The 23349-nt window shown below is 34.6% G+C and overlaps 1 protein-coding gene across 1 annotated transcript in view; it reads left to right on the top strand.

Moving 5' to 3' along the window:
• HSD17B12 (hydroxysteroid 17-beta dehydrogenase 12) overlaps nt 1-23349 on the top strand; it is a 229022-nt gene continuing 205673 nt past the window's right edge. Inside the window, exon 1 of the mRNA XM_089663878.1 lies at nt 1-40. Within this exon, the coding sequence (XP_089520004.1) occupies nt 16-40 (25 nt within the window). The 5' untranslated portion in view covers nt 1-15. The remainder of the gene's footprint in view (nt 41-23349) is intronic.

Consider the following 23349-nt stretch of genomic DNA (forward strand, 5'->3'; position numbering starts at 1 on the left):
GGACGGGCAGCAAGGATGGTGAACAAAGCCTACGATCGGGGTAAGCCTCCAGTTTTGTGTGCTTTACATGCTGCTGGCTGACGTACATTGTTAGTGACGGCACAAATGAACAGATCGGGGATAAAAGGAGGAAACGAAGATTGACTGAAGTTAGAATGGAAACTGTTACCGAGGGGCTCTTTGTACTACAACATACGATGAAATTTCCTTCCTCTAAATGATGGGAGTTGTAGTTCTGCCAATGAAAGCATTCAATCTATATCAGTCTTTACACCGTATAGCAAATACAGATGTGGGTGGATTTACTAAAGGCAAATAGACGGTGCACTTTGCAAGTACAGCTGCGCTCTGCAAGGGAATTTGCACCAGAGCTTAGTAAATGAGCAGAAGCTCTGTTGGCTTCCATCATTATTATTATTATTATTATACAGGATTTATATATTATTATTATTATTATACAGGATTTATATATTATGATTATTATTATACAGGATTTATATATTATTATTATTATTATACAGGATTTATATATTATGATTATTATTATACAGGATTTATATATTATTATTATTATTGGAGATTTATATATTATTATTATTATTATACAGGATTTATATATTATGATTATTATTCGAGATTTATATATTATTATTATTATACAGGATTTATATATTATTATTATTAATATTATACGGGATTTATATATTATTATTATACAGAATTTATATATTATTATTATAATACAGGATTTATATATTATTATTATTATACAGGATTTATATATTATTATTATAATACAGGATTTATATATTATTATTATACGGGATTTATATATTATTATTATAATACAGGATTTATATATTATTATTATTATACAGGATTTATATATTATTATTATTATTATTATAATACGGGATTTATATATTATTATTATTATTATTATATTACAGGATTTATATATTATTATTATTATTATTATTATACAGGATTAAATTATTATTATTATACAGGATTTATATTTTATATATTATTATTATACAGGATTTAATTATTATTATTAATATACAGGATTTATATAGCGCCAACAGATTGCTCAGCGCTTTACAATATACAGGGAGACAATACAGCAACAATACAGTTCAATACAAGAGGGATAGGGGGGCCCTGATCCTGGGAGCTTACTATCTAGGAATCATCCAATTATGTGCAATCAAAATTTTTTTTTTTTTTTCTTGCAGGTGATTCTGAAGCGTTACCTCCTTTACTAAGCTCTGGAGGAAATGCCCTTGCAGAGTGCACCGTCTATACTATATCCATGTGGATTGGGGTTTTCTAAGCTTTATACACTTCACATGGAGATTGATTTACTGAAGGCAACTAGGCTGAGAAGTTGCACGTTGTCAGGGAATTTTCCCCCAGAGCTTAGTGAATGCTGCAAATTTCACTCAGCATGGAATAGCCGATCGTGTGTATAGGAGGAAAAAAAACAAAAACATTTCAATATTTTTACTATGGGCGCGGCCGTGTGTCCAGACTTTATTGCTCGCACATTACCAGAGAATGGAAGTCAGCGGAATTTACTAAGCTGCGGGGAAAGTGCAATTCCCTTGTAGAGTGAATCGTCTATTTGCCTTCAGGAAATGAACCCCATTGGCTTAGGAAATGTTATAGCTATGATAACGTCCTCCAATATGTTCTCTATCCAGCTCTCTAATTTTAGTTCCTTTTTAGTCCTTCATTATTAGTTACTTATTAGTCCTCCATTATTAGTTCCTTTTTCTTTTTGGATCTTTTGTAGCTTCTGGGTGGGATCCCATAAACCAATATATTCCTTACTAGTCCTCCAATATTAGTTCTCTTTAGTCCTCCAATATTAGTTCTCTTTAGTCCTCCATTTTTAGTTCCTTATCAGTCCTCCATTATTAGTTCCTTGTTAGTCCTCCATTATTATTTCCTTATTAGTCCTCCAATATTAGTTCCTTGTTAGTCCTCCAGTATTAGTTCCTTGTTAGTCCTCCAGTATTAGTTTGTTTTAATCCTCCATTGTTAGTTAATTTTATTCCTCCATTATTAGTTCCTCATTAGTCCTCCAATATTAATTCCTTACCAGTCCTCCAATACTAGTTCCTTATTAGTCCTCCATTATTAGAGTGAATGGTCTATTTGCCTTTGGTAAATGAACCCCATTGGCTTAGGAAATGTTATAGCTATGATAAAGTCCTCCAATATGTTCTCTATCCAGCTCTCCAATGTTAGTTCTTTTTAGTCCTCCATTATTAGTTCCTTATTCTTTTTGGATCTTTTGCAGGTTCTAGGTGGGATCCCATCAACCAATTTATTCCTTACTAGTCCTCAAATTTTAGTTCTTTATAGTCCTCCATTATTAGTTCCTTATTAGTCCTCCATTATTAGTTCCTTATTAGTCTTCCATTATTAGTTCCTTTTTAGTTCTCCACTATTAGTTCCTTATTCTTTCCGGACCGTTTGCAGCTCCCATGGGTGGGATCCCATCAACCAAGCTGTATGTGGCAATAGGCACCCACAGAAGGGTATGGAGGAGCAGAACATAGGACAGCAAATATTGGGGTGGGGGCGGGGCTGTTAGAGGGTGGGGGTGGAGCTGTTAGAGGGTGAGGGTGGGGCTGTTAGAAGGTGGGGCTGTTAGAGGGGACATAAAATCGGAAATGTGGGAAGACACTAAGCAGGAGCCCAGAAGAGATTGATGGATGCAGAGGGATGATGTCATGTATGGTCAGGGTTCAGAAATGCCTCCAAACGAGCAGTAAGATACCCAATAGACCAGATTACAAGAATCCTGTAGCTTTGAATTGAATCTCTCACTAACCTATAAAAAAAACCCCATAAAAGCAAAGGATGCCATTCTGTGGAAACCGCATGTCAAAAAAAAAAGAAAGAAAGAGCAGTAGATCCAGAGCTATAGGCAGTTCAAAGCAGATCTGGACTTTTTGCTTAAAACTTGACCCTGCCCACCTTCTGCCTCTCAAGCCTTTCTGACATAATGAAGGATAATGAAGCCGTCCAACACAGAGTCTTGGGAATGTGGGGGCGGGGCCAATATCGACTTTTGCAAAAAAAAGTCAGAATTAGCATAGAACTTTAGCTGCCTAATTTCTGTATCTTCCTGATCATTTTACCATGCGAAGGTAACTTCAGCTGATGCCTTTTATGTATCCTATGCTGTTTATGAATTGTCGAGGTTTAAGGACCTGTACAGGGGCGGACTAACAACTCATCGGGGCCCTGGGCAATAGGGGATCATGGGGCCCCTGTGTCCTTGCCCAAACTCAAAAAAGCCTATGAAAAAGGTACCAGGGGCATCTCATGGGGCCTCCTACTGACTCCGGGCCCTCGGGCAGTGCCCGAGTTTCCAAATGGTCAGTCCGCCCCTGGACCTGTAACAGTGCAGCCCTGTGCTAGGGGATGGAAGTACCCCCCCGATATGCCTTTTAATGCTCAATCATTCCTATTGGCTGCAGTGTACTTTTAGGGAATAACAACACAATCCTTGCTGAATATTAAGCGAATAAAAGGTACAAATACATTGAAAATAATAAACTTTCTATGTAATTATAGATGAGTAAATGTAACCAGTTGCCCAAGTCATCTCCTGACCATACAACGCGATAATCCTCCATCCCATGCCATGCAGGTAATATTAATGATTGATCAGAATTCATCAGAAATGAATATATTAATTGGCAGTTGAGAGGTGACAGCTGAAATACACGAAGAAGCAGCTTTCAACAAGTAAGGAAAAGAGACTGTCAGAACTTTCTAAAATAGAAATTTTGGCTTTCTAGTATGTAGATCTTTTTTTAATAGGTAATCGGCGGAAATTGATCATTCGATTAGATAACAACTTGTCCTATTAATAAAGAGAGACCTTTCTTAGGTGGGTAGTCAATGGGTACAGACCCTTTTTTTTTTTTGGAAACGGTGCTTTATCTTTTTAAGAGACACCATTTTTAAATTATTCATTCGATTAGATAACAACCTGCCCTTTTAATAAAGAGAGACCTTTCTTAGGTGGGTAAAGACCCCTTTTTCATGAAGTCAATGGGTACAGACCTTTTTTTTTTTCGTTACTATTTTTTTTGGAAAAGGTGCTTTTTTTTTTTTTTTTTTTAAAGACCATTTTTAAATTATTCATTCAATTAGATAACAACCTGTCCTATTAATAAAGTGAGGCCTTTCTTAGGTGGGCAAAGATCCCTTTTTCATTAAGTCAATGGGTACAGACCTTTCTTTTTTGTTACTTTTTTTTTTTGGAAAAGGTGCTTTTTTTTTTTTAAGAGAGACCACTTTTAAATTATTCATTCGATTAGATAACAACCTGCCCTATTAATAAAGTGAGGCCTTTCTTAGATGGGTAAAGATCCCTTTTTCATTAAGTCAATGGGTACAGACCTTTCTTTTTTGTTACTTTTTTTTTTGGAAAAGGTGCTTTTTTTTTTTTTTAAGAGAGACCACTTTTAAATTATTCATTCGATTAGATAACAACCTGCCCTATTAATAAAGAGAGACCATTCTTAGGTGGGTAAAGACCCTTTTTTCATTAAGTCAATGGGTACAGACCTTTTTTTTTTTGTTACTTTTTTTTTTTGGAAAAGGTGCTTTTTTTTTTTTTTTTTTTTTTTTAATAGACCATTTTTAAATTATTCATTCGATTAGATAACAACCTGCCCTATTAATAAAGAGAGGCCTTTCTTAGGTAGGTAAAGACCCCTTTTTCATTAAGTCAATGGGTACAGACCTTTTTTTTTTCTTTTCTTTTTGGAAAAGGTGCTTTTTTCTTAAGAGAGACCATTTTTAAATTATTCATTCGATTAGATAACAACCTGCCCTATTAATAAAGAGAGACCATTCTTAGGTGGGTAAAGACCCCTTTTTCATTAAGTCAGTGGGTACAGACCTTTTTTTTTTTGTTACTTTTTTTTTTTTGGAAAAGGTGCTTTTTTTTTTTTTAAGAGAGACCATTTTTAATGTATTCATTCAATTAGATAACAACCTGCCCTGTTAATAAAGAGAGACCTTTCTTAGGTGGGTAAAGCACCCTTTTTCATGAAGTCAATGGGTACAGACCTTTTTTTTTTTTTTTTAAGAGAGATCATTTTTAAATTAGAAATACCTTCAAAATCACATCTGGATGTGCTGCAACCTACTAATTATTTCTCTTATTGAAGATTGAAGGCCAAAAGAAATGAATGGGACTTTTAAGGTGTGTATATGACAAAGCATCCACTATCATTAAAACTTCTGATGCTTTTATTTATTCATCTAAAAGTCAGATCCATAAAATGCATAATATTCCGGCCACCAACCGCCCATTAGTGATCACGGAACAATATATTTTACAAGTAAAATGTTTATTTCACAGAAAGCCATCCTCGCCCACACCCCTCAGCATATTACATATGTACATATAGGGGGTTATTTACTAAAGCTGGAGTGTGCAAAATCTTGTACGTAGAAACCAATCAGCTTTCAGGTTTTATTAGCAAAGCTTAATTGAACACGCTGAAGTTAGAAGCCAATTGGCCGCCATACACAGCTGCACCAGATTCTGAGTTCTCCAGTTTTAGTAAATCTCTCCCATAGTCTCTACTAAGCAAAGGGTATTTCCCAAATTTCCCAATTATTTCTACTATTGCTGGGCAAGCCGGTGTCATAGTTGACGCCACAAAGCGTTAACAAAGTTATTATCGGCAAGGTCATGTGTCGAGGAAACGACTGACTGGTACAACTCCGAGTAGTGTCTAGGCAGCTGATTGGCTGCTCTCTATAAAAAGTGTTAGATGTCCAATTACAAGCCTAAAAAAAAAAAGTCTGATTTTTCATTTAAAAAGCACAAGCAATATCTGACATTTTTTTAAGCCATTTCAGAACACTTACATTTTGACAACTTTACTGTAAATAGGAAGAAGCCCTATGATGAAGAGGTAATATGACATAAGAAGGGCCTTTTCTCAAACCATGTGAGGTCTATAGGGAAAAAGAAGTATCTGAAATATCTAAGAGAGCTTATGTAGATACAAATCTATCAGTTATTAGTAGGAAAACACTGAAAAAACAAGTCCACTTAAACAGCTGGAAGAGTTTTGAATAGATAACTTTTTTTTTAAATATCAAGAATAGATACATTTATAACAGCCAACAAAGTCTTTTCTGAGTTGAGCAAACAAGCATTTTAAATATTTAACACGCGCTAAATACATTTTTTTAATAGTTAAAAAAAGTATTACGTTGTTGTCATTCACTATATAGACACAATAAATATAAAGAATGTTTATTTATTTCAGGTACTTATATAGCGCCGTCAATTTACACAGCGCTTTACATATATATTGTACATTCACATCAGTCCATAACCCTCAAGGGGTGTACAATCTAAGGTCCCTAACCCTCAAGGGGCGTACAATCTAAGGTCCCTAACCCTCAAGGGGCGTACAATCTAAGGTCCCTAACCCTCAAGGGGCGTACAATCTAAGGTCCCTAACCCTCAAGGGGTGTACAATCTAAGGTCCCTAACTCACATTCATACATACACATACTAGGGACAATTTAGACAGGAACCAATTACCCTACCAGCATGTCTTTGGAGTTCGGGAGGAAACCGAAGTACCCGGAGGAAGCCCACGCAGGCACAGGGAGAACATGCAAAGTCCAGGCGGCGCCGTGGATGGGATTTGAACCAACGATCCTAGCGCTGCCAGGGGGAAGTGCTAACCAATTAGCTACTGTGCTGCCACTATGCTGTTTATAGCCAGCATGTAGCCAGTTTGATCTGAATCTGTAGTTTACCCCCCCCAGCAAAGCAGACCTATGAAAAATACGATTATGCCAATATATTTATACATTTTCATAATATATGTTATAATCCTGTTGTCACAAAAGCAGGTTTATTAATCAAACCAGGACAGCCAAAATCTTTTGTATATGAGAGTTTGAGGCCATTATCACACCAAAAAGTCCCAAAACATAAATCCTGGGCAGTAATAATGCAGGTAATGTATGTATATATATAAATAGATAGATAGATAAATAGATAGATAGATAGATAGATAGATAGATAGATAGATAGATAGATAGATACAGATATATTTGTAGATAGATAGATATAGATATATTTGTAGATAGATATGTATATATATATATATATATATATATATATATATATATATATATGTATGTGTGTATATATATATATATATATATGTAGATAGATATTAATGAAGACTTAGAAAGCAATTCTAGTGAAAAAAGCAATAATCAAGAGACAGTATGCATATTCTCATGTAGCCAGTTTGATCTGAATATGTAGTTTACCCCCCCCCCCCCCCCAGCAAAGCAGACCTATGAAAAATACGATCATGCCCATATATTTAGACATTTTCATAATATATGTTATAATCCTGTTAACACAAAAGCAGATATATTATATATATATATATATGTAGATAGATATTAATGAAGACTTAGAAAGCAATTCTAGTGAAAAAAAGCAATAATCAAGAGACGGTATACATATTCTGTATGACGAGGGATGCCTGCCCCCATTCATAACAAAGAATCGCATGTCATTAAATCATGCCTTGACTTTGCAACTTAAGTTGATGACTTTTGTGGGTATGTTATATTAACGACAAAAAGTACTTTTTTGGATTTTAACAATAAGTTGCATTTTAAGAAATGTTTTTATGATATTCCTTGTAGCTATCCTATCCCCATAAAATGTATCATATAAAGGGCTGCAAGCATCAAACCTAAGAGTATTATTCTGGATTAGTGATCAAAGTTAATTAATCAAAATACATGAAATTATAACACTGAAATTAAATACGATTGACCCCGCCATAAATTATATTTCTATGCATTTGTATGTTATGGGAAAGTAATAAAAAAGAAAGGTTCCAGGACAAGTCATGAACTTATACATTCATGTATAAGAGTCATGTTGTATGGTGTATATGAAAAAAAAGGTAACGCAGAAAAAAGTTGCCCTCAGGGGACAAGGGTTATCATGCTGAAATACAACGTAGTTGTATATCATAACATAATTGTATGAAGGAAATGCATGCAGGCTGAGATGTATAATAAACTTTCTGTATTGTAATATATATAGATAGAAATAGAAATGAAAGGCAAATATATATATATATATATATATATATATATATATATATATAAATAGATAGATAGATAGATATTATTGGATAGATAGATAGATAGATAGATAGATAGATAGATGATAGATAGATAGATAGATAGATAGATAGATAGATAGATAGATAGATGTTACAAAATTTTATGACTTTTAATTTTATACACATGTGTATCTATCTATCTATCTATCTATCTATCTATCTATCTATCTATCTATATATATATAAATTAAAAGTCATAAAGTTTTGTAATGGGCAATAAAGACTTTACAAAAAAAACATAGAAATCCTTAGGAGTCTTAGAGGTCTTAGCTATAGAGCTATGTAGTAGTTTTTTTGAACAATTTGGGATATAAACAAGTAAATTACTCAATTATCAATGTACCCACCTAGTCAAGGGAATTAATAGATTGTAACTAGTGCAAAAACGTTACAAAAAAAAACAAAAACATAAATCCTTGAGAATCTCAGAGGTCTTAGCTAGGTCTATATAGCAGTTTTATTGCCAGATGGGGATGTAAACCAGTAATTTAGACGATTATCAATGTACTCACCTATTCAAGGGGTAAACATCCTATAGTGAATTAATAGAATGTAACTAGTGCAAAAACTTTACAACCCCCCCCCCCCCCATAAATCCTTGAGAGTCTCAGAGGTCTTAGCTAGGTCTATATAGCAGTTTATTGCCAATTTGGGATTTAAACCAGTAAGTTGCTCAATGATCAATGTACCCATCTAGTCAAGGGGTAAATATCCAAAAGGGAATTACTAAAATGTAACTAGTGCAAAAACTTTACAAAAAATAAAAACATAAATCTTTGAGAGTCTCAGATGTCTTAGCTAGGTCTATATAGAAGTTTATTGCCAATTGGGGATGTAAACCAGTAAGTTAGACAATTATCAATGTACCCACCTAGTCAAGGGGTAAATATCCAAAAGGGAATTACTAAAATGTAACTAGTGCAAAAACTTAAACAAAAAAACAAAAAACATAAATCCTTGAGAATCTCAGAGGTCTTAGCTAGGTCTATATAGCAGTTTATTGCCAATATGGGATTTAAACCAGTAAGTTAGACGTTATCAATGTACCCACCTCTTCAAGGGGTAAATATCCAAAAGGGAATTAATAGACTGTAGCTAGTGCAAATATCTCTAATTTAACCCTATAGATGCTGCTGGAGGTCAGCCAGTGTTAAAGTTATCCTAATTATAGGGCCCATGGTGTGTCGATGAACCCATCGATAGTCATTATGAGATTGTTTAAACAGTAAATATAACTATGAAAACATTTTACTCTTTAAGCCACAATCCTCAAATGTTTTAACTGAAATAAAACTTATATAATCTATATCCCTTGCCACTGACCTTTTGCCCATAAAAATTACGTGTTGAAGAAATCCTTAGGGCCAAACTAGGCAAGGGGTGATTTTGGGTTCCTGAACTAAATTAAATAACTATAATGTGTAAAATGATTGGTGTAGTTAAAAAATTATGAAAAATCTCAATAGATGATGTTTTAACCTGTAAAAAAAAATAGGCAAGTAATATAGAGATTGAAATGATTAATTTCTAGTGTGTGTTTCAAATGGTAGGAATATTTTTGGGTTATAAATAGATCTACGTCAAACGAGGTACGTAACAAATAAAAAAAATTAGCTGGTACGTTGTATTTATCTTGTCTTTAGGGATAAAAGGGTTACAGTGGAACTATTTTATAATATAATTCTTTTCAAGCAGTGACATATATTAAGTATTATGAGTTATGTTTTTTTCATATATATATATTTATATATATATATATATATATATATATATATATATATATGCAAAGGATGCACAAAGTTTTAAAAATGGCCAGTAAAAACTTTTACTGTTAAAAAATAACAAACTAAATTTTATAATATAATTCTTTTCAAGCAATGATATATATCAAATTTATGAGTTATGTTTCGTCCATATATATATATATATATATATATATATATATATATATATATGCAAAGAACGCACGTTTTAAAAATGGCCAGTAAAAACCTTTACTGTTAAAAAAAAAAATCTATATTTTATAATATAATTATTTTCAAGCAATGATATATATTAAATGTTATGAGCTATGTTTTGTCCATATATATATATATATGCAAAAAACACACATTTTAAAAATGGCTAGTAAAAACCTTTACTGTTAAAAAAAAAAATCTAAATTTTATAATATAATTCTTTTCAAGCAATGATATATATTAAATGTTATGAGCTATGTTTTGTCCATATATATATATATATATATATATATATATGCAAAAAACACACGTTTTAAAAATGGCCAGTAAAAACCTTTACTGTTAAAAAAAAAAATCTATATTTTATAATATAATTCTTTTCAAGCAATGATATATATTAAATGTTATGAGCTATGTTTTGTCCATATATATATATATATATATATATATATATATATATATATATATATATGCAAAGGACACACAAAGCTTTAAAAATGGCCAGTAAAAACTTTTACTGTTAAAAAAAAAAATCTACATTTTAGAATACAATTCTTTTCAAGCAATGATATATATTAAATGTTATGATGAGTTATGTTTTGTCTATATATATATATATATATCTGCAAAAGACACACAAAGTTTTAAAAATAGCCAGTAAGAACTTTTACTGTTAAAAAAAAAAATCTATAAAACATAAAATCTGAACAGTCCCAGGGATCATATTTGGGTTTAAAAGTAATTTTTATGTAAACTAGAATATATCCAGAGTAGTCAGACAGTTATTATTGTAACTACTTAGTTAAAAAGGTGACATGCAAGAGCTAATATGCAGGACGGTACAATAAAAAAAAAAAATCTAAATTTAACCCTGTGTGTACTGCAGGCGCCCAACCCTTACTCATGTATCCTAATTCCTTAGGTCACAATTTAATTAGGCCCTGAGATTTTACAATGAACCCCTCAACAGTCATTATTAAGCCGTTCCACAAGCTTATATGACGTTTACTCTTTTAACCACAACTTTTTGAGTTTGAAGGGAGGGAAATAGAATAAAAAGAGAAGCTCTTTTATATTGGTTAAGAAAATATAATAAAAAGGTCAATAGATTAAATATAAAGTGAGTATAAAATATACAGAGTAGGTAAAAAAAAACAAAAAACAAAACGACATTAATCAGGTTACGTTGTATGCTTCCCTTTATAACTAGGGCTCACAGGCTTATTGGTTCAACTTTCAATCTTTTTTTTTTTAAATTAAATAGTAAATTTAATATGTTTAACAATAAAACATCTGCACATAACCCTTGTTCTATTATAATTAGATAGATATGTTAACAGCTATATCAAATATTAGATTCTGACCATCCTGGTCAGTAACTGCATTCCTTTATGAGTTACATGCAGGCCTAAATAATTGGGTGGACACAGTGATTGTACCCCGAGATCTAAGCTATATTTTGGTAATTAAAGTATGTTAATCACATGGAATACAAACGTTTTTGTAGCATGGCCTTCAAGCACAGCACCGATCCATGATAGAGAGTATATACTGACTTATTCCCTGGAAGGCAGTATATAGATATTAAAATGTGAGGGTATTTAATTTGGGTCTGTCCTTTCATTGTATTGGTGTTGTGGGGGAGGAAACTGGGGTAAAGGATAGAAAGTGGGAGATTTAAATTTTAACCCTGTCAGCCATCCTATTTACAGTTTTCTTTAATTATATTGGAGCAACTCATATGTTCTTTTAAACAAAAAAAAAGTTTTTGAGGGATTTGCAAGATCCGGTGTATCTGCAAGTGTTTTTTTAGATTACAGATGGCATTTGGCTGGTATTACCATTTAGAGGAGTTGAGAGAGGAAGCGAAAGTAAAATAAATGACAATACATGTATACCCATATATGTGTGTGTGTATATGTATATATATATATATATATATAGAGAGAGAGAGAGAGAGAGAGAGAGAGAGAGACAGAGACCGATAGAGAGAGACAGATATATATATAGAGAGAGAGAGAGACAGAGAGAGAGAGAGAGAGAGAGAGAGAGAGAGAGACAGAAAGAGATATATATATAGATATATATGTATAGAGAGAGAGAGAGAGACAGAGACAGAGAGAGAGAGAGAGAGAGACAGACAGATATATATATATATATATACATATAGAGAGAGAGAGAGAGAGAGACAGATATAGAGAGAGAGATAGAGAGAGAGAGAGAGACAGAGAGAGAGACAGAGACAGAGACCGAGAGAGATACAGAGCGAGACAGAGAGAGAAAGAGATATAGATATATATATATATATAGAGAGAGAGACATATATATATATATATATATATAGAGAGAGAGAGAGAGAGAGAGAGAGAGAGACAGATATATATATATATATACATAGAGATAGATAGATAGATAGATAGATAGATAGATAGATACATAGAGAGATATATATATATAGATATATATATAGATATACATATATGCTGTATATATAAATTCATAAAAGGGGTAGACAGCACTGGCAACTATAATAGTTGATGCATGCAACCAGAGCCCTGCCTCCTCAATGCATAGCAAGAATCCAAAACCGGGGGATGTGACCCCCCCAGTTTTAATGTTTTCCTAAATATATATATATATATATGTGTGTGTGTGTATAGATAACTATATATATTTATATATAGGATCTCCCATGACTCACATCACCATAAGTGAAATCTCTCAGTCAATAAGATACCCTCGTCATGTCATATTTTCCATATCATGTTCCTAGTTTTGTAATTTTTGCTAAATATAAATATATATGTATATAGATATATAGATAACTATAGAAATTTATATATAAGTTCTCACATGACTAACCTCACCAAAAGTGAAATCTCTCAGTCAATAAAGGTGCCCTCTTCATGTCATATTTTCTGTATCATGTCATATTTTCTGTATCATGTTCCTAGTTTTTAATTTTTTCTAAATATAAATATGTATGTATATAGATATATAGAGAGATATAGATATTTATATATAGGATCTCACATGCCTCACGTCACCAAAAGTGAGATCTCTCAGTCAATAAGGTGCCCTCTTCATGCCATATTTTCCATATCATGTCACATTTTTTGTATCATGTTCCCAGTTTTTAATTTTTACTAAATATAAATATATATGTATATAGATATAGATATATAGAGAGCTATAGATATTTATATATAGGATCTCACATGACTCACGTCACCAAAAGTGAAATCTCTCTGTCAATAAAGCTGCCCTCTTCATGCCATATTTTCCATATCATGTCATATTTTCTGTATCATGTCATATTTTACGTATCATGTTCCCAGTTTTTAATTTTTGCTAAATATAAATATATATGTATATAGATAGCTATAGATATTTATATATAGGATCTCACATGACTCACCAAAAGTGAAATCTCTCAGTCAATTAGGTGCCCTCTTCGTGTCATATTTTCCCTATCATGCTCCTAATGCCATGATGTCACTTCACATCGCAGACAGACTTACAAAAAGTTAGGACGAGGTCAAAACAGAAAGGTTTTTAACCAAAGAAGCATACATTACACAGCTAGCACTTTTTTCTGCATTCGCAAAATAGTATTTATTTGCTAATGCAAATCACTTATTATTCCTAATGACTTATAACTGTTATTATATTTAAAAAAAATATGTTTGTGTCATTTTTCGTGGGGGCGTTTCTTAGTTGGCAATGAAAAAAAAATTCAAGTAAAAAATGTTAATTGTTATGTAGATTGTTTGTTGCCTATTGAAGAAAAGTATATTATGATGGATTTTGGCCTACGGTGGGTAGACATAAAATATTTCCAATATTTTAACCCTCCAAACTCAAGGCAGGCATTAAAACGCTACGTTGGGCGTTTTCATCTGGTTGAATGGACTTTTTTCAGGCTGTGTTGTTGTCGTAGTGAAAAATGGTGGTCGTAACATTGAACTGTATATTAAATATTGTATATAAGTTTGATAATGTGTTAAAGGCCAGCGTGTTGGATATATTGTATGGGCCATGTTTAATGATGGGTCCTGTTTGGCTTTTCCTATGGAATAATTCCCATTTTAATGTTAGTTGAATCACTAGAGTTGGTTAATAAGGTAAAAAAAATACTTGAGTAAGCTTGTCGAATCTACCCTTTGATAAAAACACGGTAATAAAAAAAATGTGCAATCTGCAGTGGGCTGTTTAAAGCAAACACAGATTCACAACACCAAAAGTAAAAATTTCTCAATCAGTATATCACGCGTTTGATGTCATACTGTACAGATGATAAATTTTGCTAGTACAAATATCGCCTGGTATCTGAAAAATATAGGACAGGCAAAAAAAACAAAAAAAAAAAAACAATCTGCAATTCTTATTAAAGGAAACACCCTACAGACATTTTTTGTACCCTGATTTGACACAAAATTGTATTTACTTGCCAAAATTGTTCACAAAAAATGGCTCAGTGTTGCTTTTGACATAATTTATCAGTACGTAAAAGGCCGTGCTATTTTTGTTGGGGGTCTTCCAGTTGGATACTAAAAAAAAACAAAACAAAAAACAACCAGATCTATGTGACCAAAGCCCTCGTATATATTTTTAAATGTTGCCCTTTGAAGAAAATTAAAAATGGCTCACTGTTGCTTTCGACATAATTAATCAGTACGTAAAAGGCCGTGGTATTTTTGTTGGGGGGTCTTCCAGTTGAATACTAAAGGAAAACCAAAAAACAACAACCAGATCTATATGACCAAAGCCCTCGTATATATTTTTAAATGTTGCCCTTTGAAGAAAATTAAAAATGGCTCACTGTTGCTTTCGACATAATTTATCAGTACATAAAAGGCCGTGTTTTTTTTGTTGGGGGGTCTTCCAGTTGGATACTAAAAGAAAACAAAAAAACAACAACCAGATCTATATGACCAAAGCCCTCGTATATATTTTTAAATGTTGCCCTTTGAAGAAAATTAAAAATGGCTCACTGTTGCTTTCGACATAATTTATTAGTACATAAAAGGCTGTGGTTTTTTTTGGGGGGTCTTCCAGTTGGATACTAAAAAAAAAAAAAAAGATATATGTGACCAAAGCCCTCATATATATTTTTAAATGTTGCCCTTTGAAGAAAATTAAATCATGCTCGTATTTTGGCCTATTTTGGGTAGCAGTAAAATATTTCTAATAGTTTAACCCTCCAAAATTAAAGTGCAGTGGTTGTGGTTCTTGTATCTGTTGGAATGATCTTTTTTTTTCGTTCTGTGGTGATATGATAGTCAAATAATGTCTATGATGGGATCTGAAAATAGAAAATATTGTAAAGTAATGTGGCTGACGTACTGGAGATTGGTGTTTTAGGTGTTTTATGATCTTAAATGGGTCACAGCGTGCGTTGGATGTTTGTTGACTGTCCCTACGTGTTAGCCCCTATTTCAAGTATTTTACAGCTGCGTAATATTTCCAAGGTTGCTTTAATAGAGTAAAAAAAGGCTTTGGTTTGATTGCCGAATTCTCCCTAACGTAAAACTACTGTAATTAAAAATGCTGGGGGTCTGTCTGTTTTAAATGAATGCGTGTATGTTTTTTTTTTTTATATTGTGACGTTGATGATTTCTCTTTGAACATAAAAAAATCTACCTTGTGAGCTCTTTTTCATAATACTGTCATTATGACGATAAAAAATAGTGTTTGTTTTTTTTTAATTTAAATTGCCAGAATAATAGGTTGGTTTTAAATGACGAGGGGCTTGAAATTAAAATAGGTTAACTAGAAATAAGCAAAAATAATATATTTATATATTTTGAAATTGCGTTACATAGTTTGCGAATGGGTGGTTAAAACACAAGCTGAGGGTATGCTTTTTTGAGATAACCATCTCAAATCATTAGCATATTTTAAAGGATTAGGCCTCGAGAAAATGTAAGTTCACACTTGTAGGTATAAATGACTGTTATATTTTTTTTTCAAATATGGTTCATGTGCAACATTTTAATAATGTAGTTATACTGTACAGGAATTCAGTTTGAGATTTTGATCTAATGGCATTATCTCTAAGAAATTGAAGCTATCGTAGAATCGGGCAGGCGTATACACCGGGTTTTTTTAATTGTCAAAATGCATATTTATCACCTGTAACTGACGGCGATTACGTATAAGAGTCTCCTGGGGCAAAAGCTGTAGTACATGGGCTCAATGCAAGTCGGTCAGTTGAGAAAAATGTCAAACGGGCGTAGATGTTAGAAAAATTGTGTTTACTTTTTAAATGTACAGAGCAACTGACTGGTAATCGGGAAATATTGAGCAGTTTAGGTTCTTTTTTTAATGTCTAGAGCTTTTTTTTTTTTTTGAACCTATCAGTTGCATGAAGTGAGACCTGTAGATTCTGCTCTGTGCCTAGATGCTGCAAAAAAATATTCAACATGGCAATGCCCAGGGTGTATTTAATATTACACAGGAACAGTATACAGACACTGACAGATCCTGTGAAATTGTGTCACCCTATGTAATGCATTATTATTATTATACAGGATTTATATATTATTATTATTATTATACAGGATTTATGGCGCCAACAGTTTGCTCAGCACTTTACAATATAAAGGGAGACAATACAGCAACAATACAGTTCAATACAAGAGGGAGAGGAGGGCCCTGATCCTGGGAGCTTACAATCTAAGAGATCAATTGCTGCATGTCTATGTGTACTTCATAGGTAACAGGTTATCTTTAATGCAGCCCCTGCCTATATGTTGCATTTTTTTATTTGATTTAAAAATATACAGGGGGCATGGGGAAGTAATGATATACGTGTATGCTATACTTAAAAAGAAAAAAAAAATCAACATTCCATGTCCTTCTATGTATAGTTTAGAAAATATTAAACATTTAAAAGTAGAAACTCATTAAAATAAAAAAAATACATATATACATATTACAAATCTATGCAATATATATGTCAACATGGGTCTTCCATTTTATTCATAGAATCAGGTTACCGTAAAAAAAAAATTCTCTGCATTTTTTTTTTATTCTAAAACCCTTATTTTGAAGTGAACACATTCTAGGGTGCAAACGATAAATTGAGCGCATTTTTCGCTTTATGTCTGTTTTTTTGGTAATACCTAATAAAAAATGGAAATTCAAACATTATTTTGAAGCCCGATAATCCATTTTTTTTAAATTTGAGCAAGGGAAGAATTTACAGGCACACGGTAGTACCAAGCTGGCATAGTAAGGATTTTTGTGGGGCTGACCCTTAAATGTATTGATGCGATCTCTCTCAAAAAAAGGGATTTTTTGATGTTAATAGGGGGGGGGGGGGGAAACGACATTTGCTGTAACATTTTGTGTGAGAAAACAATTAGATTGTAATAAATGCCTCTCTACCTATGCCTGTACTCATATGTAGGTCGAGCGTGCTTCTGTTTATACTTAGCAACATTAGTTCCAAATGGTTGGGTGAATTCTGCTTCTGTTTCCCATTGAAGAATTTTGCACGAAGGGGGAAGGGTAGATTGAGAAAAAAAAAGAGGGCATTTTAATGAATGAGATGTGAACTTCTTGGAGGTCATATAAATATAAAAATATGAATACCGGTGGAAATTGTATAAGTAACCAGTCGTAGGCTAAAAATGAATCTGTTGTGTTGTTGAAGAATTTTGTACGAAGGCAGAAGGGTAGATTGAGAAAAAAAAAGAGGGCATTTTAATCGATGAGATGTGAACTTCTTGGAGATCAAATACAGATTAAAAAACGAATACCGGTGAAAATTGAGTAAGTAACCAGGCAAAGGCTAAGAATTCATCTGTTTTGGTATTGAAGAATTTTGTACGAGGGTAGATTGAGAAAAAAGGAGGGAATTTTATTGAATGAGATGTGAACTTCTTGGAAGTCAAAAAGGATAAAAAAGTGAATACCATTGGAAATTTTCTAAGTATCCAGATGTAGGCTAAAAATGAATCTGTTGTGTTGTTGAAGAATTTTGTACAAAGGCAGAAGGGTAAATTGAGGAAACAAAGAGGGCATTTTAATTGATGAGATGTGAACTTCTTGGAGTTCAAATATGGATTAAAAAATGAATAGCGGTGGAAATTGTGTAAGTAACCAGGCAAAGGCTAAAAATGCATCTGTTGTGGTATTGAAGAATTTTGTACGAGGGTAGAAGGGTAGATTGAGAAAAAAAAGGAGGTAATTTTATTGAATGAGATGTGAACTTCTTGGAAGTAAAAAAGGATAAAAAATTGAATACCACCGGAAATTTTCTAAGTAACCAGGTGTAGCCTAAAAATGAATCTGTTGTGTTGTTGAAGAATTTTGTACAAAGGCAGAAGGGTAAATTGAGGGTACAAAGGCAGATGGGTAAATTGAGGAAACAAAGAGGGCATTTTAATTGATGAGATGTGAACTTCTTGGAGTTCAAATATGGATTTAAAAAATGAATACCGGTGGAAATTGTGTAAGTAACAAGGCGAAGGCTAAAAATGCATCTGTTGTAGTATTGAAGAATTTTTTGTACGAGGGCAGAAGGGTAGATTGAGAAAAAAAGGAGGGAATTTTATTGAATGAGATGTGAACTTCTTGGAAGTCAAAAAGGATAAAAAATTGAATACCATTGGAAATTTTCTAAGTATCCAGGTGTAGGCTAAAAATTAATCTGTTGTGTTGTTGAAGAATTTTGTACAAAGGCAGAAGTTACCCTTCAAGGGCCTAGGGTAGATTGAGAAAAAAGGGTAATTTTAATTGATAAGATGTGAACTTCTTGGAGATCAAATACGGATTAAAAAAATGAATACCGGTGGAAATTTTGTAAGTAACCAGGCGAAGCCTAAAATTGCATCTGTTGTGGTATTGAAGAATTTTGTACGAGGGCAGAAGGGTAGACTGAAAAAAAGAGGGCATTTTAATTGATAAGATGTGAACTTCTTGGAGATCAAATACGGACTAAAAAAATGAATACTGGTGGAAATTTTGTAAGTAACCAGGTGTAGGCTAAAATTGCATCTGTTGTGATATTGAAGAATTTTGTATGAAGGCAGAAGGGTAGATTGAGAAAAAAAGAGGGCATTTTAATTGATAAGATGTGAACTTCTAGGAAGTCAAAAAGGTTAAAAAAGTTAATACGGCTGGAAATGTTCCAGGTGTAGTCTAAAAATGATTGTGTTGTTGAAGAATTTTGTACGAAGGCAGAAGGGTAGAGTAAGAAAAAAGACGAGGGCATTTTATTGAATGAGATGTGAACATCTTGGAGGTCAAATAAATATAAAAAAATGAGTACTGGTACCGGTGAATACTGGCAACCAGGTGTATGCTAAAAAATAGTCTCTTGTGTTATTGAAGAATTTTGTACAAAGGGCCTAGGGTAGATTGAGAAAAAACAAGGGCATGTTAATAAATGAGATGTGAATTTTTGGAAGTCAATTAAGCGTAAATAAATTAATGCCAGTGGAAATGTTACGAATAACCACATGTAGGCTAAAAATTAATCTGTTGTGCCGTTTGATTATCTTTTTTTAATCCTGTTAGAATAAATACTGTTAAAACAATGTTGGCTTGAAATCATTGACTATGCTAAGCTATTAAGCATCCATGTCCTTCGTCACTAAATTCTAAAAAAAGCTTTAGATAAAAAAAAAAAAATTTAGTCTGAATTTTGCAAAGTTATATTACCATTTTGATTGTATTTTCATGGTAAAATAACTTTATTCAAAATTTTTTATGGTGCATGCCCCCCTTCTCTTACAAGCAGGTACAGGGCCTTATTTACTAAAGAGATAGAAATCATCATAGCCTGTTTATTTTAAATCAGGTGGTGGGTTTTGTTTTTTTGGGGGTTTTGCATCCCTTGAATTTGAAACAGAGACTCAAGTGAAAATGAATCCTTAAAAGACCAGTTCTGGTGTTCTATACTGCGCCTTTGTGCATAGATTGTAAGCTCACAGGATCAGGGCCCTCCTATCCCTCTTGTATTGAACTGTATTGTTGCTGTATTGTCTCCCGTTATACTGTTGGCGCCAGGGGCAGACTGACAACTCATGGGGCCCCTGGGCAATAGGGGATCACGGGGCCCCTGTGTCCTTGCCCAAACTCAAAAAAGTCTATGAAAAAGGTATCAGGGGTATCTCATGGGGCCCACTACTGACCCCGGGCCCTCGGGCAGTGCCCGAGTTTCCAAATGGTCAGTCTGTGCCTGGTTGGCGCTATATAAATCCTGTATAATAATAATAATAAAGGTGGTTCGACATATTTTGTATATTTCAGTTCCTACAGTCCCCAAAGATAAGTGTGATTTAGCCAATGAATGTTTTTGACTGTAAAAAATAGAAAAATGAAAAAAAAAAATTAATTTATTACAAGAATGAACGAACTGTAAAATAAAAAATGATACCTTATCAATGCATGACCTACAGTATTTTCTAAGTACGGATCATGAACTTGCCAATCCATGTGCAGACATTTATATTTTTACAGCGTGGAAAAATATTTTTTGCAAATACGACCAATTGCAAAATTTTAAATCGGTTGGAATTTTTTTTGGCAGTATGGTGTGTTGTTGAAAGCCAAGCTCCATAGAAGGGAAGCGGGCGTGAAAGGGTTAAAGCTCTGGTGATCCATTTGCATGCTGGGAGCTGAAGGGCCCGAGGAATGCTGGGATATATTCCTGCAGTATATTCCCTCCTCTCGTTGGGATGGGATTTCAGTCTGAGGCTCTGTTGTGTTGCTAACGGTTGTACTGTGCAAGGAATGGGACTGTGGGAGAAGACAATGGGAGACAGGATGGCTTTGCTGCAGTGTTGCATTGTGTTCCCGTCATTCTGTGTCTGGTTAGATGTGGGGAGAGGAGAACAGGAGAACTTTGAGGAGCATCTTTTAAGGCTTTGTTACCGCCCCCCCCCCCATCCAAAGCAGGTAATGCTGTCATTTTGTACGTCTGGCTCATTGTGGATTGCTACAATGCTTAATCTTGACTTATGGAAAATGTTTACAGTCCTTCTTTAAACTGATAATATGTATCAAAACATGAATATCCTCTTTGTTCTCCCATTACGGAGGGTATGGCTTTCCATTGGTCTAGATAGTGTAAGTCCCAGGGATACCCTGCCGGTTAAGATAGCAAAGCATGCTGGTCGTTTTTGATTCTACAATAGCTGCATTGTTATTGGCTGCTAAAAAACTGTCTTATATATTCACTGATGTCTCCTAGCAGATGGTAGGAAGGAGCAAGCTCTTAGTCTGCTTTCAAAAAAAAATTAAAGAAGAATATTTATATGCACAGTGGCTAAATGGTTAGCACCAGGGGCGGACTGACAACTCATGGGGCCCCCGGGCAATAGGGGATCATGGGGTCCCTGTGTCCTTGCCCAAACTCAAAAAAGCCTATGAAAAAGGTACCAGGGGCATCTTATGGGGCCACCTACTGACCCCGGGCCCTTGGGCAGTGCCCGAGTTTCCAAATGGTCAGTCCGCCCCTGGTTAGCACTTCCACCTGGCAGTACTCGGGTCGTTGGTTCGAATCCCAGCCACGGCACCTCCTGCCTGGAGTTTGCTTGTTCTCCCTGTGCCTGTGTGGGTTTCCTCTGGGTACTCCGGTTTCCTCCCACACTCCAAAGACATGCTGGTAGGTTAATTGGCTCCTGCCTAAGTTGGCCCTAGTATGTGTATGTATGAATGTGAGTTAGAGACCTTAGATTGTGCACCCCTTGAGGGTTAGGGACTGATGTGAATGTACAATATATATGTAAAGTGCTGCGTAAATGGACGGCGCTATATAAGTACCTGAAATAAATACATGTGTATATATATATATTTTTTTTTTTATATATTTTTGAAAAGAAAAAAATGTTTTTCATGTTGAGTTTATAGAGTACAATGCATGTTCTTTGTTTGTGATCATCTTTCATCTTTGTTACATTGTGACATAGTTAGGTTGGAAAAGAAAGACATGCTATGGGGTTGATTTTCTAAAACTGGTGCACATAGAATCTGACGTAGTAACCAATGAGCTTGTTCAGTTATGCCGGCCATACATGGGTCGAAATCCGACTGATTTTTTGGACCTAAGAATAATTGGCCAATTTTCACTCTGTTAGTGGGGTCAATGGCACCGGCCGATTTTCGTGGTTCCTCCTATTTTCGGTGATCGGGCATGTTGGAAAATTTGTGAAAAACGACTGATTTTCGACTCAATGATGGTCAAATCGTACGATCGTTTTTCCGAAAAGAATATGCGCATGAGCCGTGACCTGGAAGGTACAGAAGGGTCGCCTGTTATATGGGGTGAACTTTATGACTTGGTCGACCGATTTTTTTTAAATCATTGATGGCACCATGGGATTACCGAGCAAACAATGTTTTTGATTTTCGGATTAAAAACCGTGCAGAATTCGACCCATGTATGGCCTGCATTAGGCTAGGTTCACATCTGTGCAGGTGGTGTCGCTGCGGGGCCCGCACAAAAACCTGCAGCCACACCACCCGCACAGAGGAATGCGGGTGCCATTAATTCTAATGGCACGCCGCCCGCACTGGAAATCACAACCGTACTGGGAACCTCGGTTCCCATGCGGGCTGCGATTTCCGAAGAAGCATGGGGACTTCTTCCCTGTGTGTCCCGGGGCACGGGGGGGGGCAGCTACACACAGAAGGTTTTTTTTACCTTCATACATACAATGCATGAAGGTAAAAAACATTGAGCCTTTATAACCACCTTAAAGTGATTCTAAAGGCTTTTTTTTTTAACGAAAAAATAACAAATGTCTTTACTTACCTGTTCTGTGTAACTGTTTTGCACAGAGCAGCACAGATCCTCCTCTTCTCGGGTCCCCCGCAGGTTCTCCTGGCCCCTCCCTCCTGTTGGGTGCCCCCACATCAAGTGGCTTGCTATGGGGGCACCCGCTGCTCTGTGTGTCAATTTACACTCGGAGCCACGGCTTGGCCCCGCCCCTCTCTCTTTTCATTGGCTCACTGGCTGTGATTAACAGCTGTGGGAGCTTATGGCTCCTGCTTCTGTCTCTGCCAATGAGAAGAGGGAGTCCCGGGATAGCCGAGACTCCAGTGCACATCGCTGGATCGAGATGGGGCTTAAGTGAGTATTAGGGGGGCTGGGGGGGGGGAATGCTGCACACAGAAGGTTTTTTACCTTCATACATAGAATACATGAAGGT

Source organism: Staurois parvus, unplaced genomic scaffold, assembly GCF_062004578.1.
Source record: "Staurois parvus isolate SC_StPar_1 unplaced genomic scaffold, SC_StPar_1.0 ptg001795l, whole genome shotgun sequence".
NCBI classification, from domain to species: domain Eukaryota; kingdom Metazoa; phylum Chordata; class Amphibia; order Anura; family Ranidae; genus Staurois; species Staurois parvus.